The sequence below is a fragment of the Carassius gibelio genome, chromosome B1 (genome assembly GCF_023724105.1).
Source record: "Carassius gibelio isolate Cgi1373 ecotype wild population from Czech Republic chromosome B1, carGib1.2-hapl.c, whole genome shotgun sequence".
In the NCBI taxonomy this organism is placed as follows: domain Eukaryota; kingdom Metazoa; phylum Chordata; class Actinopteri; order Cypriniformes; family Cyprinidae; genus Carassius; species Carassius gibelio.
The window spans coordinates 3,117,758-3,136,778 of NC_068396.1; the positions used below are offsets into that span (position 1 = coordinate 3,117,758).

Sequence of the window (19,021 nt, forward strand, 5' to 3'; positions counted from 1 at the left end):
TTCGCTAATCGTGGATGCTGAATGCATTGCCACAGATTTAGCTTACGCTTCGCAGTTTTTCGTTTGGAGTTTTGACACAAACCTCTCGTGGGGGCGGGCTTAACAGTGATCTACTCTGATTGGATAGTGAGCTTTTGATGGACAGGTGCTCTCTGACCGGGAAGTACAGATGCCACTCAGTGGTGCCCATATTGGAAAGCTCTCGCGGTGATTTTTATGCAATACGTCGTGCTTTGTATTACTAAATATGTCGATAATATTTGACCTTCGATCGTCTCAGTCTGTAAAAATGAGCTCTTGTCCTTCAAAGCAGCTTGAAGTAATCTTGTGTTACTGAATTACAATAATTACCCTGCAACAAACTGTTACACACTGTAACATGAAAAACTTGTATCAATGTTATTGGTTACTTCAGTAACACAAGCTTACTTCAAGCTGCTTTGGAGGACAAGCGGAGGAGGACGCTGCTCCGTGTCTCCTGAGAGCTCATCTTTACTGAGACGATCGAAGGTCAAATATTATTTACATATTTAGTGATACAAGGCACAGCGTATTGCTTACAAATCACAGTGAGATTATTATTATTATTATTTTTTATTAATGCAGAGAACAAAAACATACAAAAGTATAAACACCACATAATATCAACCACAAAAAAAAACAATAAAGAATAATATACAACTAAAGAAAAGAGGGCCTAAATGTAAACAAATTTACACAAGGAAATCAAAGGCAGAGCAAATTCTAACAGTCCTTATAGCTTTCTTTTTAGTAGATACTGAGATTACATTCAAATAGTTTTCCATTTCTTTTCCAAAGTTTCTGAGTGTAGTGACATGAGCAAAATAAGTGTACTTCAGAACACGAATAAAAAGAGATTGTAAGAACAATGTCAGATTTAAATCTTCGTATAAACTTCTTTACAGGGTAGAACTGGTGTATGAGCTTAAATAAATTACTTTAAAAGAGCATGCAGCAGAACTATAATTGACAGTCCACTGTAAATATAACTTATGTAAAATTGTTAAATCTTCCTCTTTGTAAAGGACTATTGATGTAATTATTTGTCTATGATAAACCAAGCATTTTTATCATCTTACCTTGGCTGACTGCCTCATTTTTCATCTCGTCACCTTGATAATTAACCAAATAATAAACAATTAGCCATACAATGAAATTCAACATTTCTATATTATGCTTACAGTAATTTGTCAACATATTCTCATCATAATGTGATAAAATAATTTACTTTAAAAGAGCATGCAGCAGAACTATAATTAACAGTCCACTGTAAATATAACTTATGTAAAATTGTTAAATCTTCCTCTTTGTAAAGGACGATTGATGTAATTATTTGTCTATGATAAACCAAGCTTTTTTTATCATCTTACCTTGGCTGACTGCCTCATTTTTCATCTCGTCACCTTGATAATTAACCAAATAATAAACAATTAGCCATACAATGAAATTCAACATTTCTATATTATGCTTACAGTAATTTGTCAACAAATTCTCATCATAATGTGATAAAATAATTTACTTTAAAAGAGCATGCAGCAGAACTATAATTAACAGTCCACTGTAAATATAACTTATGTAAAATTGTTAAATCTTCCTCTTTGTAAAGGACGATTGATGTAATTATTTGTCTATGATAAACCAAGCTTTTTTTATCATCTTACCTTGGCTGACTGCCTCATTTTTCATCTCGTCACCTTGATAATTAACCAAATAATAAACAATTAGCCATACAATGAAATTCAACATTTCTATATTATGCTTACAGTAATTTGTCAACATATTCTCATCATAATGTTATAAAATAATTTACTTTAAAAGAGCATGCAGCAGAACTATAATTAACAGTCCACTGTAAATATAACTTATGTAAAATTGTTAAATCTTCCTCTTTGTAAAGGACTATTGATGTAATTATTTGTCTATGATAAACCAAGCATTTTTATCATCTTACCTTGGCTGACTGCCTCATTTTTCATCTCGTCACCTTGATAATTAACCAAATAATAAACAATTAGCCATACAATGAAATTCAACATTTCTATATTATGCTTACAGTAATTTGTCAACAAATTCTCATCATGTGATAAAATAATTTACTTTAAAAGAGCATGCAGCAGAACTATAATTAACAGTCCACTGTAAATATAACTTATGTAAAATTGTTAAATCTTCCTCTTTGTAAAGGACGATTGATGTAATTATTTGTCTATGATAAACCAAGCTTTTTTTATCATCTTACCTTGGCTGACTGCCTCATTTTTCATCTCGTCACCTTGATAATTAACCAAATAATAAACAATTAGCCATACAATGAAATTCAACATTTCTATATTATGCTTACAGTAATTTGTCAACAAATTCTCATCATAATGTGATAAAATAATTTACTTTAAAAGAGCATGCAGCAGAACTATAATTAACAGTCCACTGTAAATATAACTTATGTAAAATTGTTAAATCTTCCTCTTTGTAAAGGACGATTGATGTAATTATTTGTCTATGATAAACCAAGCTTTTTTTATCATCTTACCTTGGCTGACTGCCTCATTTTTCATCTCGTCACCTTGATAATTAACCAAATAATAAACAATTAGCCATACAATGAAATTCAACATTTCTATATTATGCTTACAGTAATTTGTCAACATATTCTCATCATAATGTGATAAAATAATTTACTTTAAAAGAGCATGCAGCAGAACTATAATTAACAGTCCACTGTAAATATAACTTATGTAAAATTGTTAAATCTTCCTCTTTGTAAAGGACTATTGATGTAATTATTTATCTATGATAAACTAAGCTTTTTTTATCATCTTACCTTGGCTGACTGCCTCATTTTTCATCTTGTCACCTTGATAATTAACCAAATAATAAACAATTAGCCATACAATGAAATTCAACATTTCTATATTATGCTTACAGTAATTTGTCAACAAATTCTCATCATAATGTGATAAAATAATTTACTTTAAAAGAGCATGCAGCAGAACTATAATTAACAGTCCACTGTAAATATAACTTATGTAAAATTGTTAAATCTTCCTCTTTGTAAAGGACGATTGATGTAATTATTTATCTATGATAAACCAAGCTTTTTTATCATCTTACCTTGGCTGACTGACTCATTTTTCATCTCGTCACCTTGATAATTAACCAAATAATAAACAATTAGCCATACAATGAAATTCAACATTTCTATATTATGCTTACAGTAATTTGTCAACATATTCTCATCATAATGTGATAAAATAATTTACTTTAAAAGAGCATGCAGCAGAACTATAATTAACAGTCCACTGTAAATATAACTTATGTAAAATTGTTAAATCTTCCTCTTTGTAAAGGACTGTTGATGTAATTATTTATCTATGATAAACCAAGCTTTTTTTATCATCTTACCTTGGCTTACTGCCTCATTTTTCATATCGTCACCTTGATAATTAACCAAATAATAAACAATTAGCCATACAATGAAATTCAACATTTCTATATTATGCTTACAGTAATTTGTCAACAAATTCTCATCATAATGTGATAAAATAATTTACTTTAAAAGAGCATGCAGCAGAACTATAATTAACAGTCCACTGTAAATATAACTTATGTAAAATTGTTAAATCTTCCTCTTTGTAAAGGACGATTGATGTAATTATTTGTCTATGATAAACCAAGCTTTTTTTATCATCTTACCTTGGCTGACTGCCTCATTTTTCATCTCGTCACCTTGATAATTAACCAAATAATAAACAATTAGCCATACAATGAAATTCAACATTTCTATATTATGCTTACAGTAATTTGTCAACATATTCTCATCATAATGTGATAAAATAATTTACTTTAAAAGAGCATGCAGCAGAACTATAATTAACAGTCCACTGTAAATATAACTTATGTAAAATTGTTAAATCTTCCTCTTTGTAAAGGACTATTGATGTAATTATTTATCTATGATAAACTAAGCTTTTTTTATCATCTTACCTTGGCTGACTGCCTCATTTTTCATCTTGTCACCTTGATAATTAACCAAATAATAAACAATTAGCCATACAATGAAATTCAACATTTCTATATTATGCTTACAGTAATTTGTCAACAAATTCTCATCATAATGTGATAAAATAATTTACTTTAAAAGAGCATGCAGCAGAACTATAATTAACAGTCCACTGTAAATATAACTTATGTAAAATTGTTAAATCTTCCTCTTTGTAAAGGACGATTGATGTAATTATTTATCTATGATAAACCAAGCTTTTTTATCATCTTACCTTGGCTGACTGACTCATTTTTCATCTCGTCACCTTGATAATTAACCAAATAATAAACAATTAGCCATACAATGAAATTCAACATTTCTATATTATGCTTACAGTAATTTGTCAACATATTCTCATCATAATGTGATAAAATAATTTACTTTAAAAGAGCATGCAGCAGAACTATAATTAACAGTCCACTGTAAATATAACTTATGTAAAATTGTTAAATCTTCCTCTTTGTAAAGGACGATTGATGTAATTATTTATCTATGATAAACCAAGCTTTTTTTATCATCTTACCTTGGCTTACTGCCTCATTTTTCATATCGTCACCTTGATAATTAACCAAATAATAAACAATTAGCCATACAATGAAATTCAACATTTCTATATTATGCTTACAGTAATTTGTCAACATATTCTCATCATAATGTGATAAAATAATTTACTTTAAAAGAGCATGCAGCAGAACTATAATTAGAAGTAAAAAAGTTAGAATTGAAGAGTGTTGCTTAACTAGCCACAGTTCTGTAATTTAAACCACCTAGATATCAGTGTAGCAGATACTGTTTAATTAGTAATGATTTATGAAATCTTTTTTTTTAAGTAGCTTGAGGACAAAACATAATCATTAGCTTTACTGAGAACATACCATAGTTATTTTACATATTTGTAATAAGAGATGACAGTTTATTTAATCTAAATGTTAGGGTTATTACATGCTTACCTCTTGGTGTTATAATATACTGCTCTCCTTTAGAGTCATTTGTGAAAAAGAAAGAAGATCCCGGAGTTACATAGAAATATAGAGCAGGTAAACCAACTGCTGAATACTTTAAAGGGATAATCCACCCCAAAATGAAAATTTTGTCATTAATCACTTAACCCCATGTCATTTCAAAGCAATAAAAGCTTAGTTTGTCTTCAGAACACATTTTCGAGGGAACAAGAATATTTTTGTGTGCAAAGAAAACAAAAATAAAGACTCCTTTGTGTCTCTCTGCAACAACACCGTGGTGTCAGGTGCGTGGTAGACAGAGGACTCAGAAGCAGAGTAGAGAAAAGGAGAATCTTTATTCTCGCCAGAAAACACTAAATAACATAAACAATAATAATATGCTCTGGCGCACACATAGATCTCCGAGCTGGCCGGCACACTACGGACCCGCGGGGAAGCTGAGATGGCACCCTGCACCGTGACACATAGCACCATTTTGGAGATAGCAGATATTCTCCAAAATGCCACTACGATGATGCAGAGAGACACAGAGGAGACGAACTGTTGAATAAAGTATTTATGTGTTTTATTTGAATACAAAAAGCATTATCGTTGCTTCATAACATTACGGTTGAACCACTGATGGCAGATGGACTATTCTGATGATGCTTTTCATACTTTTCTGGACCTTGATACTGTTAAAACCTCCCGGTTTTCATCCAAAATATCTTAAATTGAGTTCAGAAGACGAACAAATTGGGGTAAGTGATTAATGACAAAATTTTCATTTTGGGCTGGAGTATAATTGAATAATCAATTGGAGTACAGCTAGGTCCATCGAAATAATGTTGTTCACAGTCATTTTTAATGATATAATTTAAATGTAATATTTATGCAGAGTGTAGGGTAAATAATAAACAAATTATAATGACATACTCTTCGTTTTGCAACAATCCACGTATCCTAACACACCTGAAGAGAAAAAACAGTCATTAAATATCCACTGAATGACCCATATAAAGTATTTTTATACTAAGTTGCTGTTATGACAATTTTTTGCAAGAAAATAATTCAAACAAACAAACTTACTTTCTATACGTGGACAGCGTGCATTAACACGGTCTGGTGTAGAAAAAAGGTTTATATAATTTAACGTGATCAGTTATCAGAGTAAAATACAATAATTACTGAATGCAGACTTTGCAATAATTAAAACCTTTGCTAGCATGCAAAATTTTAACCAACACAGTGCTAAAGCTACTAAAGTAACAAAAACATTTGGGAGACAGGTTAAAATTAAAGATGATCACATGCTTAATGGACTTACCCCCAGGGTTTCACAAACAAGGCTTGAATCTAGTCCCAGACTAAATGAGATGTTTCAACTGTAAGAACCCTGCATTGATTGACCTTAAAATATGTCAGCGCCCATTTTTTCCCTAGATTTTTTTTTCTTTTTCTAAGGCATGTTTATATAAATGATTTTAATGTTTAAATGTCATCCTTGCTTAGTCTAAGCCCTGTCTGTGAAACCAGGCCCAAATGTAAACTTAAAAGTATTAATAACAAAACATGTACTAGGGTCATTCTGTGTCAACTCAACCAGAGTTCCTCGGCTTAAATTACAGATTTTGCTAATATTTTTTTCTGAAGAAAGATAAACATGTATAATGACGAAAGTCACAATATTAAATGACATGGATGAATATTTACGGAGTATATAGTCTTTGTTGCATTATGAGCTAGTGTTGACCATTCAAAAATAGGTAAAAGAGCACTTGAAAGAAATAACTTGAGTATTTTTTCTAAGTTTGCAGGCCTGTAACTCAAAAAATATTAAAGATATCTCAATGCCCTTTATATTGGGTCTCAACGAACTTCCCTTTGGCATCTTAATTTTTAAGGCCCTATACTTTATTTCAATATGGCCCCGGAGTAAATATTTAAATTGTACACACTTTCAGTGGTCAAAAACCAAATGTGGGTTACTAAAAAAAAAAAAAAAAAAAAAAAAAGACACTTATTTTCTTTTAAAGAGCAATTTGTCTGAAAGCAAATGTATTATGTTTCCTTTTGTCAAAAATTCACTGAACATACCAGTCTGAGTGCCATGTACAGGTGCATCTCAATAAATTTTAATGTCATGAAAAAGTTATTAATTTCAGTAAATCAACTTAAATTGTAAAACTTGGGTATTAAATAAATTCAATGAACAGATTTATCAATTTCTTAAGATAAATTCCACGAAGTTCGTAAGAATGTTCTTAAGTGCAATTCTTGTAAAATTCTTGATAAGTTCTCAAATTTATTCTTAAGAACATTTTCATTTTTTTCTAAAGAAGAAAATAACAGCCGTTATCTCAGTGAATACATGATGAACTGCTAAACTCAACTCGACTCAATCTTTTGTTCGTTATCTGGCTCGGCTCGGTGTTCATCTTCAGTTCTCTCTTCACAGCAGTTCAGTCAATGTACTGTTTGAGTGATGAATTACTCCGGGATATTGGTTTGTTTGAACTCAGAGGGAGTGTCAGCCACATTAAAAAAGTTAACAGCTTAAGTCATTTGTGGATTAATGCGTATTAGAGACGAGAACAGTTTAAAACGATTCAGTTCGATTTGGTGAACTGGTTCAAAAAGATCCGGTTACATCGAATGATTCGTTCGCGAACCGGATATCACAAACTGCTTTGTTTTGAACTCTCTCACAACAGACACATAAGAGAAAACAATGCTGAATAAAGTTGTAGTTTTTGCTATTTTTGGACCAAAATGTATTTTTGATGCTTCAAAATATTCTAACGGACCCTCTGATGTCACATGGACTACTTTTATGATGTTTTTCTTACCTTTCTGGACATGGACAGTATACCGTGCAAACAGTTTCAATGGAGGGACTGAGAGCTCTCGGACTAAATCTAAAATATCTTAAACTGTGTTCCGAAGATAAACGGAGGTCTCACGGGTTTGGAACGACATGAAGGTAAGTTATTAATAACATAATTTTCATTTTTGGGTGAACATTCCCTTTAAATATAACAATTAATTTGAAATAATACATTTATTAAATAATTATTTTTTGGCATTTAAGACAAGTCTGGGGCTGTCCTAAATTTATGAAGTTATTTATGATGATTTTTAAGAATTTGAATTCTTCTGAGGTTTTGTCTTAAGAACAATCAAAAAAAAAAAAGAACATTCTTAATATGAATTTTTGGGAATACAAAATATTCTTAACTGATGAATAGTGCTCTCTTCCACCCTCAATACCCATGACTAAAGTGCCCTGAAGGCACTGAACCCCAAGTTGCTCCCCGGGCGCTGGATATATACCTGCCCACTGCTCCGGGTGTGTGTTCACGATGTGTTCACTTTTTACTGCTGTGTGTGTGCACTTGGATGGGTTAAATGCAGAGCACCAATTCTGAGTATGGGTTACCATACTTTGCAAATGTCATGACTTTTAATTTCACTTTCCTCTTGATAACAGCCCATAGATTCTCTCTGGGGTTCAGGTCTAGTGAGTTTGCTGGCCAGTCAAGGACACCAACACCATGGTCATTTAACCAACTTTTAGTGCTTTTGGCAGTGTGGGCAGGTGTCAAATCCTGCTGGAAAAGGGAAAACGTGTGCAGTGACTTGGTTTTCAAAAAACACAATAGACCAACACCAGCAGATGACATTGCACCCCAAATCATCACAGACTGTGGAAACTTAACACTGGATTTCAAGCAACTTGGTCTATGAGCTTCTCCACCCTTCCTCCAGACTCTAGGACCTTGGTTTCAAAATGAAATACAAAACTTGCTCTCATCTGAAAAGAGGACTTTAGTTCTTCTTCTCCTTAGCACAGGTCCACAATAGCCATGTTTTCACTGTCAAGTTTAAACCGGGTGTGCTAATGCATGCCAGGGCCAGTCGAGTTTCCACTGTCTATTCCGGGGCTTGATCGTGCCTCGTCAGGGCTTCCTCGGGGCAAACAGGCAGGGTTTTTTGGCCTGTTAAAAACCTTGGGCCAAAGCGGGCCAGCTGGGGCTAGAGGAGTGGTTCTGAACAAAGGCGGAGATTCTCCAAGTCTGGACAGCGTCTGGGCGAATCATTTCAGAAATCTAAGCTTTAACACCAGCATTAAAGACTTTTTAAAATAAGTTGAGCTCAAACCTCATTTTCAGTCAGCAGTGAGTGTTTTAAATAACTTGATCCGATGTGGACTATAATCACTAAACAAGGCAGAAATATTTATAAGCGATGTAAAAGATTATGCATGCTAAACATTAACGTTACCATAGTAAGCATGGTAAATTTGACCGCTTGAAGAAATCAGACGTCAGCTTCTTATTTTCTATCACAATGGTGTATTTATTTAGCAACTTATATTTCCTGTCATAAGTTTAGCTCCACGTATCATAAAAATATAATAATGTTTTTTGTTCAGGAGCTTTCATAAAAATTGAGATATTATCATTCATTCTAAGTGTGACGTATAGGCGACTGTGGCTACAAATAAACAGAAACATACTCAACTGAATAAGCAGGCTATTTCCATAAGTGTTAAAAACAAATAAATAAAATAGAAATAAATGTATTTCTATGTGATTAATTTTGAGTCCTGATAAATTAAATTAATTATGATCAATGTATCACTTATTCTATAGTAAAATATAGATGCTTTTTAATTAGAACATTTAACAAAGCATGCAAACAAATGGCCTCTTTAATCATATTCGTTTTGTGATCTCGCTAGTTCCAGTTACTTATCTCTCAGTTTTCTGATAACTTCTCTTTGTCGGTGAAATTATGAGGTTGCGTGATGTTGTTCCTGAGAGGTGTGTAAAGGGCATGTTTTATTGACGCGCAGCGATGCTTCAGGCTCGACTGTGGAAACGCTGTGCTATTCTGGCCTTGTTGCTATTGGCCCAATGCTCTTAGCCCCGACTGGCCTGTTTTAAGCCCTGGCTCGCACTGGCCCGACAGTGGAAATGCGGCTATTGTCTGTGGTTCAGGTGTGGCTTAACAAGAGGATTCCAACAACTGTAGCCAAATTCCTTGACAAGTCTGTGTATGGTAGCTCTTGATGCCTTGACCCCAGCCTCAGTCCATTACTTGTGAAGTTCACACAAATTCTTGAATGGATTTTGCCTGACAATCCTCATAAGGCTGCGGTTCTCTCGGTTGGTTGTGCATCTTTTTCTTCCACAATTTTTCCTTCCACTCAACGTTCTGTTAACATGCTTGGATACAGCACTCTGTGAACAGCCAGCTTCTTTGGCGATGAATGTTTGTGGGTTATCCTCCTTTTAAAGGGTATCAATGATTGTTTTCTGAATAACTGTTAAATCAGCAGTCTTCCCCATGATTGTGTAGCCTAGTGAACCAAACTGAGAGGCCATTTTGAAGGCTCAGGAAGCCATTGCAGGTGTTTTGAGTTGTTTAGCTGATTGGCATGTCACCATATTCTAATTTGTTGAGAATTGGTGTGTTTTTGTTAAATGTGAGCCAAAATCATCACAATTAAAATAACCAATGAATTAAATTACGCTAGTCTGTGTGCACTGAATTTAATTCAACACAATTTGTGTTGAATTACTGAAATTATCTTTTCCACAACATCAGTGGCGGCTCTTGCCAATTCTCTCAGGGGGATGATAGGTCACTCATTCAATTGATGAATTAATGGCTAGTTAAAGATGTAAAGGGAACTGAACTACTATAATATTCATTAAAAATAAACTGATATTAAGGAATCAATCTCTTGCTCTCCTTATGTTTCTATATGCATGTTAACACAATTCAGCAGCAAATGAGAACTGACGCCAGGATGTGGTTTTTCAAAAAAAAAAAAGTTTTACTTCAATTTCAGTTTAATAAGAAATAATTGAAGTCACATAAATCACTGTATACACAACTCACTTAATATTACACTGCTCATTTATATCACATTCCTCACTTACATTACACTGCTTACTTAAATTACACTGCTCCCTACTATCCTTATGCATATTTGTTCTTTCGTGTTTTTGTCCGTCACGCTCTCGCGATGGAACAAAATGCAGTGGTAAATTAGCAGAATAAAGTGTCAGCTACTTCACAGCTTATTAGCCTTTTCTTCATTCATACCACGTTCTTGAAAATCCTCATTTATACGACTTCCCGCCCTTTGTAAATACTTGTTTGAAGTTTAAATTTGGTCTTGGTTGTCCTAATTCTTTCATTGCCAATGTATTATTGCTACGACGAATTAATGGTATTTCTTTCAATGACACGATATAATTAATCTGCGCTGAGGTAACGTTCACAGTGATGTCGATCAAGTTCAGCTGACAAAGGCATGCGCTGAGGTAACGTTCGCCGTGATGTCGATCAAGTTCAGCTGACAAAGGCATAAGCTGTCCCCGGCTCTGTTTTTTTTATTTTTTTTTAAGTAGTGTTCTCACCAGTCATTGCACAAGTTAAGGTTACGCACGATGACGAAAGCACGTTAGGGCTAGCCCTCCCGGAACTCATTAAGATTGCATTGCAGTGCCTGCAGTTCATGATCTTTGAATGGAAGACTATGGGGCCGTTCACATACCGCGCCTAAAACGCATTGAAAACGCTAGGCACGCCGTTTTCTCATTCTTTCCAAAGCGCTCGGGCAGTTGTGCCCCTAAGGCGTCTGCCTTTGCTAAGCAACCATGACGTGCTCTCTCCATGAAGACGCAGAAATTTCAGCAAAGGATAAATGGATTTGCAGCTCTAAAAATCGCTTGGAGTAGCTCTGCTACTAAATTTATTTCAAAATGGCAATCTATATACAACTATGATCAGCAGTTCCTTCAAATTAACTGAGCTTTCAACGTTGTTACAGGAAAGGATGAAGCTGATTGGTAAGTTCTTGTCACATGACTCGCGGTGCACTTGCGGCATTCTGAAAAGTTTAGATGTTTTTAACTCGATGCAGTGCGGACGTGCCTGGAAAAATAGGCGCGTCGCACCGCGTGCACGTTGCTTTTATTATGAGCGCGCATGCCGCACACCTACATTGGAAATAACGAAATCGCAATTGGAAATCGCAAAAGACGCGATATGCGAACGGCCCCTATGAGAGCACTCGGGGCGATTGGGAGGTGCTACACAAAACGCGACAATGTTAATTTAACTATCTAGAGGCAGCACAAACAGTCTACAATAGTGAAAGCTAGCGTAACACTGTGGTTGAATGTAAAAGAAAAAAAAATCCCTCCCTTTTGCGCTTTTGTGATGTGTCACCCAATCGCCCTAATGGAGAAACCACCACTGCACAACATTCTAATTTATTGAAATGCACATGTATATTCGTTTGCCTTCCTGTAATTCAAGAAGTATTAAAGGTTTTGCAATATGGATTTAGGTTCTAGTTCTTGATAAACTTTTCTTTTCTGTTCGGTCCTAGTGATATTGGGATCTCGATGAGGCTCCATATTCAGATACTGAATATGAATATTACCAATTTTTAAAGGCTGAAAACCAAATGTTGGTCATTTTGTATACATCCAATACAAATTTAAAGAACAATGTCTGAGAGATAAATAATGTTGAAATTAATATTTTATCTTGTTTCCCTCTATCAAAACAATATAAATATATCATACCTGTCTGAGAGCAAAAATGCACTGAAATGGTCAAGTTGAGCCACATCACCTTGCTCTCTGTAGTCTATTTAACAGATTCTATTCTAATAAGATTCTAATAAGTTTCAGGAATAACTGAAAGAAGGAATTGTGTTCCTTTTAACATCTTCTAAAGCTGCCAAGAGTTCAGATATGTACGTAGTAAATGGAGCCTCGTGGAGGTCCCGATATCTCTGGGACTGAATGATGTAGTCCCTAGATAATTAAGATTCTAAAAGAAAAGTTAATTAAGGACTATAATCTAAAATCATATTGCAATATATTTAATACTTCTTGAGTTACAGACACGCAAACTTTGGAAAAATAATATTTATTGCAATCAGACTATATATAAACTATATTTGTAGTTTAAATATTATTTGTTCATTAGACTTTCTCTTTTAAAAGAAAAAAAGTATCATATTTTTTTTAAAGTGACCCACATTTGGTTTTTTACCACTAAAAATGTGTCCAATTTAACGATTTACTCTTGGATCCATATTAAAACTACAATAGGCTATATCTGGAAATGAACAATATAGAACTTTAAAAATAAAAGTTTGTTAAGGCCAATAACTAAAAGGTCATTAAAGGGGTCATATGATGCCCATTTTCCACAAGTTTATATGATTCTTTAGGGTCTTAATGAAAAGACTGTAACATAGTTTGGTTAAAATTATCCTGTACCCTGTCAAAATCAGATCTGTTCAGAACACTAGTGACTGTTTACTTTAGCCACATTCATTGTTAAACTTGGTAATTAGCAGATTATTAGGAAAGGAGATTTGCAAAGATTCATTAAAAGGAACCTTCTGTAGTGAAGCTGGACCACAAATGATTTGTGTGGACATGGTCCCTGCCGGTGCATTCCCTTCAAAAACATACCTTATCCACTGCGTGTACATGACAACTGCTATGTGTTTATTATTATATCCAAAAACAAAACACCTCAATTGCTTAGGAGTCATTCTTGTCTACAACTGCTGCGGTGGTGAAACAATGGCAGACTGATGACAGTCACTCAGAGCAGGTCTAAGGTAAGACAGTCTTAGCTGAAATGCTACTGTAAATCAAACTAACACAGAAGGGGCCTGTTTTGTGACACCACACAGACAGGTCTCTGAGAACGGCTTGATTTAAAACAGGGGTAAAGATTTGACCAGATTAACAAAAACCACTAGGAGGTAGGGCTGGGATAAATGATTATTTTTTAAACTATTAATCTAGCGATTATTTTTTTGATGCATCGATTAATCTAACGATTAATTTTTTCAGACCGATTCGATTTCAAATATCTCCCCATTAATTGACTACTAACAATTTATACATCTTGATTTACATATCTGAATGAAAAAAAACATGAATTCCTTAACATTGCAATATATGTTTATTGCTCTTAAAGTTACAAAATAAAAGTCTGACTAAGAATGCATTACTTTGCACTTGTATAGAGATAGCATTCAATAAAACCTTGAAGCCTTGAAAACACATAGCTTACTGAAACAAGCTTACTGAACACATAGGGCCTAGCGTACTGAAAAAAAGTTATTCTTTCAGATGAAAATAACAACAACTTGATGTCTAGCATTCAATAAAAAAGGTCGCCCAAAAAATACTTTTTTAGAGCAATTGAAAGAATACAGTAACCAATGTAAACTTGAGGGCTTTAAGCTAACACAGAGAGTGCTTTCCCCCCCCAAAAAATAAATAAATAAATAAATAAATAAAAAAAAATAACAGTGGGAGCCAGCAGCCTGTCATGGAGAAAAAAAAAATCTCTGAATGCTCCACGTGAAACTTTGGTGTTCCGCCCTTTTTCTATCGTGTCTAATGATTTTGGTTAATATGCAGGAGGGAGAAAGAGAGAGAGAGAGCAAGACAGAGCTCGTTTAGTTTGAAGACTGTGAGTGCGCGCTCAGCCGGGTCTCTCTCTCGTACGCGCCCAGTCAGGCGCAGCAGTCATAATATTCTATATCACTCACCGATCAAAAAAGGCTTTGACAGCCGCCAAACAAAAAGATTAATGCAGAAAAACCCCTGGATTGGTTAAATAACGTTGGAAAGAATGTTGATCCGGCCATCACGTATATTCAGCGCACATAAGGTAAACGTTTTTAAGAGAAAAAACAGGCCGACGAATCGATGCGCATATTTTGCGTCGACGTCATCGATGACCTCGACGCGTTGTCCCAGCTCTTCTAGGAGGATTTTTTTAAAATAATTTTAGGGTGGTTGTGTACATACATTGCCAACACACATTTCATTTCAAACAACTTGTAAAAGTGCATGAAGCATCATATGAGCCCTTTAAGAGATCTTTAATACTTTTGAAGTTACAGGCCTGCAAGTTTTGGAGAAAAACTTGAAAAGTGCTCAATTGGCACATAATGCAAAAGAGGCTGCTAAAGTTAACAAATTTTACTAATAAACCTACCAATCTCGGGGTACAATTAACAATGATGTTGCAGTCTTTCTGAAGTCATTTTTAACCCCCTGTAATTTGGCTCTGAATCTCAAGTGAAAATTGCCATTTTGACCCCCATCTACAAATACCTGGATTACTCCATAAATATTCACACACAACATTTAATATTTGGGTTTTCACCACTTATATGTTTATGTTTAGTCAGAAAAAAATATTAGCAAATAAAAAATTTGAGCTGGGGAACTCTGGTTGATTTGACACAGAATAACCCATTAAAAGAAAAGTAGAAAAGTAGTTGAATTCATAGAGAAATCATATTTAACACTCCTTTAAAAAAATAAAGAAAATAAAATCACAATAGGAAACCTACCGTAAATGGACTTTTTGAGTAAATAGATGCAAATCAAGATGATGATGAGGAGGAGGAGGAGGATGATAAAAATCAATATCCCAGTGATAGGTCCTGCACCTGATTATTAACAAAGAAAACACCAGTTTTATAAATCAAATGCACAGCTAGAAAGCATTAATAGATCTACTAATTTAGACTACTGATTTCTTGGCTAATAGTATCAGCAACCACAGAACCTCAAATGTCTGATATATTGCAATTAATTTGGGAAGTCGTGGCCTATTGGTTAGAGAGTTTGACTGTAGAGCAGGGATAGGCAACTCTGGTCCTGAAGGGCCACTATCCTGCAGAGTTTAGCTTCAGCCCTCATAAAAACTCACCTGCCTGTTATCTATCTAGTAATCCCGAAAACACTGATTGCCTTGTTCAGGTGTGTTAATTAGGGTTGGAGCTAAACTCTGCAGGACAGTGGCCCTCCAGGACCGAAGTTGCCTAACCCCCATCCCAGTCAATCATGTCCATGTTTACATAGAAGAAACAATGGAAAAGGAGATATTTGTTGAACGTAAATGCAATTTCTAAACAGAAAAGCATCTCAAGCATCTATATATATATATAAAATGATTTGATTTGATCTGATTTTCTTCTTTGGAATTTATTACTGAAGTAATTTTCTGTCTTACCTGTCACAAATAATTCTCTCTCATAGACTCGATCACTGGTCTCTTCACTCACAGTGTTCTTGAGTGTGCAGGTGTAGAAGTTTTCTGGATTTCCTGTGTTTTTGACTGTTATCTCATTCTTCTTGTCCTCCACTGTTTGTCCTGTAGAATTCTTCCAGATGATTTCCCCACTGTAGTCACATTTCAAAGGCACGCCATCAGCGTTAGTGCTCTCCTCTTTAGTTATCTTAGGTTTGGGGACCGGCTCTGTGAAAGAAACAATGAAATGTGTGAGCTGATATATTTGAGTATGTCACTCATTTCTGCAAACACTCAACAAAAATACTCTTTGAAAGTCCAATCAAACCATTGCATGTATCATACAAAACACAAGGGTGTTTTGTTATTGAATGAATATCAATGTTTTTCATTGTTTGAGTAAATGATTCAATATATTATTGTAAAGACAGTAATTTGCTTCCATCCTGAATAAATCAGTCATTTGAATGAGTCAGCTGAATTCATGACTCAAAGACTCACCAGTGTTTCCCATTCATTAACTAGACTGTGACAGCCCATCACAGTAACGTTTCAAAATATAGTTCTGCAAGTAGTATATATAGTATGTATATTGTTGGTCGATAAAAGGTAATATTACACGTGTTAAAAACATGCACTTAATTTTCTTGAAAACACTTGTGAATACGGTAGTAAAAAATAAATAAATAAATAATAATACAGTAGCCCAGCTTATGATACTTTTATACTTTGATAAAGAAAATCTCTTTGGATTTGAGACTTTAGTGTTTGCAACCTTACAGATCTTCTTCAGGCATCAAAACACTCCAAAGAGAAAGGAAAAATGGAAATCACATCATATGACCCCTTTAAATATGTTTAGTTGTTGTAGTAGTGGGAGCAACTGGCCATTTTTTGACAGCTACATGGCAATGAAAAATATTTAAGGCCAGTAAATTTTCTGAAGTCACCAGCCATCGGCAGATGTGAATGTTAGTTTTAGGCCCTGCTTGCAAGTGTAGAAATTAGCTCAAAAGTATTGCAATTTCCCTACTGTAGAGTAAGGTCAAATATATTTATATAATATGTGTTTGGCTTCCAAATTCACCAGTGAGACTGAGACACTATATCACAACTAAAAAGAGGATTGGGTGAATAGTCTAAACAAGCCTAATAGCCCCAACCATTAATCAATTAAAAGTACACTTGCATAGAAAAACACTCAGTGGAAGAAACAATTCTATATATACATAAGCCAACCCCAAATGATTAGAGAACATTACCCCACAGATACATAATACCTACTGAAATGTAGTCAGCATAGAAACAGACAATTTCCTACAAAAGATATATATGCAAGTACACATATGCATATACATACGTATATATATATATTCAGACAATTTCCTACAAAATAATATATACATGCAAATACACACATATTCATATACACACATCCACACATATAAATACATATCCCTACTCTTTATAAGAATGGCTTTATATCAAATTATTCATTAAATGTTCTTTACCATCTTAATAACTATATTGTCAATATCACACAACCCTACACTGTACTTGAATACAAACCATAATAAAGTAGAACCATTGTACAACAGTGTTCCTGAGCATCTACCGTGGTATTCCTAGAAGTACCTTGCAGTAGCATGTAAATGCAATGGTGCATAAATTACAGTATCATAGTATTTATCAAAGTACTCTATTACAATCTGATCCAGTAATTTTTTTAATTAATTTTATGTTCTTGCTTGTTTGTTTGTTTCACTCATATAATAATATCCACTCACCTATAACAGTCAAGGTGAATTTTTTTTCCTGTTCTTTACTGTTGATGTCAATGGTATATAGTCCACTGTGTTCAACAGTTAAATTAGTTATAGTGATCTGTCCAGTCTTGTCATCAATAGATGTGATGCCTTGGAATCTCGGATTTGGGATGTTAACCTCAGGCTCATCTTTATCCCACTCAATCGCTTTTACAACAACTCCAGTCCTGCTTTTGTGTTTCCATATAATGCTGCTGACAGGAGATACCATTTTGTCTGGACGAAATGAAACAGACGAACCCACTGCTTTATCTTCACCTAATTAATAAAATATGAGAGAGTATGTTAGTCAACATTCAACAAGCAAATTTCTGCAGTTACTGCTAGCTTCCTGCTAACATGCTACATCAACAAAAAATACCTGTACCATATCTGGCCATATTATTATTATTATTATTATTACATCTAAATATATAATATACATAAAATACATAGTAAACAGCACAGTAAATAAACACGTTGTTTTATAATATATCCACTGTATAATAATCTAAATTAGACTAATGTAATGTTACACGTCCTTGGCAAGTGAAGGCCGTGTGAGTGAGTGAGATAATAACTTGAAATATTAACATGAAAAATTAGTCCACGATAGAGTCTGTTGTCAATATAATTGTCTAAAATATTCCAGTCATTTGGTATCCTACTGTAAATTAGGCTATAATACTATACTATTTTAAAACTAACCGGCCTTAAATAAGCCGAGAAGGAACTCCGCGCCATCTTTGAGAAATAATAACGAACACATAATTTACCCGAAACAGCTCCTGTGATGAAGAACACGGCGCAGATGAAGGACGTCGAATATCTAACAACAAGCATTTTTAGGCATACAGCAGCTTTTTACACTTTCTAACCGTATGTGTTTCAGAAACACAACCTACTCTCCGTGAGGACAGAGCGGTATAAAGGAAGTCCCAAATACGAAACTGAAACAAAGAGCCCAAGAGGCGAAACTCTGTTGTGTTATGGGTAACAGTCTGTAGATGGCGCTGCGGAGGCGCGTCCGCCATTATGGACTGAAAGCTGCTGAAATCGTTACACAACCAAACTGTGAAGAAGATGAGCAAGTGGTCAAAACGCAA

The 19,021-nt window shown here is 34.3% G+C and overlaps 1 protein-coding gene across 50 annotated transcripts in view; it reads right to left on the bottom strand.

Moving 5' to 3' along the window:
- Nucleotides 1-19,021, bottom strand: part of LOC127948594 (SLAM family member 9) — a 57,700-nt gene that overhangs the window by 6,500 nt on the left and 32,179 nt on the right. The window contains exons 4-17 of one of the 50 annotated variants that reach the window (XM_052545098.1): nt 15,428-15,526; nt 6,094-6,126; nt 5,941-5,976; nt 5,014-5,040; nt 4,587-4,619; nt 4,006-4,038; nt 3,715-3,747; nt 3,424-3,456; nt 2,552-2,584; nt 2,261-2,293; nt 1,973-2,005; nt 1,683-1,715; nt 1,392-1,424; nt 1,101-1,133 (exon numbers count right to left, since the gene is read on the bottom strand). In XM_052545098.1, the coding sequence (XP_052401058.1) occupies nt 1,101-1,133; nt 1,392-1,424; nt 1,683-1,715; nt 1,973-2,005; nt 2,261-2,293; nt 2,552-2,584; nt 3,424-3,456; nt 3,715-3,747; nt 4,006-4,038; nt 4,587-4,619; nt 5,014-5,040; nt 5,941-5,976; nt 6,094-6,126; nt 15,428-15,526 (525 nt within the window). The remainder of the gene's footprint in view (nt 1-1,100; nt 1,134-1,391; nt 1,425-1,682; nt 1,716-1,972; nt 2,006-2,260; nt 2,294-2,551; nt 2,585-3,423; nt 3,457-3,714; nt 3,748-4,005; nt 4,039-4,586; nt 4,620-5,013; nt 5,041-5,940; nt 5,977-6,093; nt 6,127-15,427; nt 15,527-19,021) is intronic. The other 49 variants (XM_052545102.1, XM_052545101.1, XM_052545099.1 and 46 more) reach the window with 49 other exon arrangements.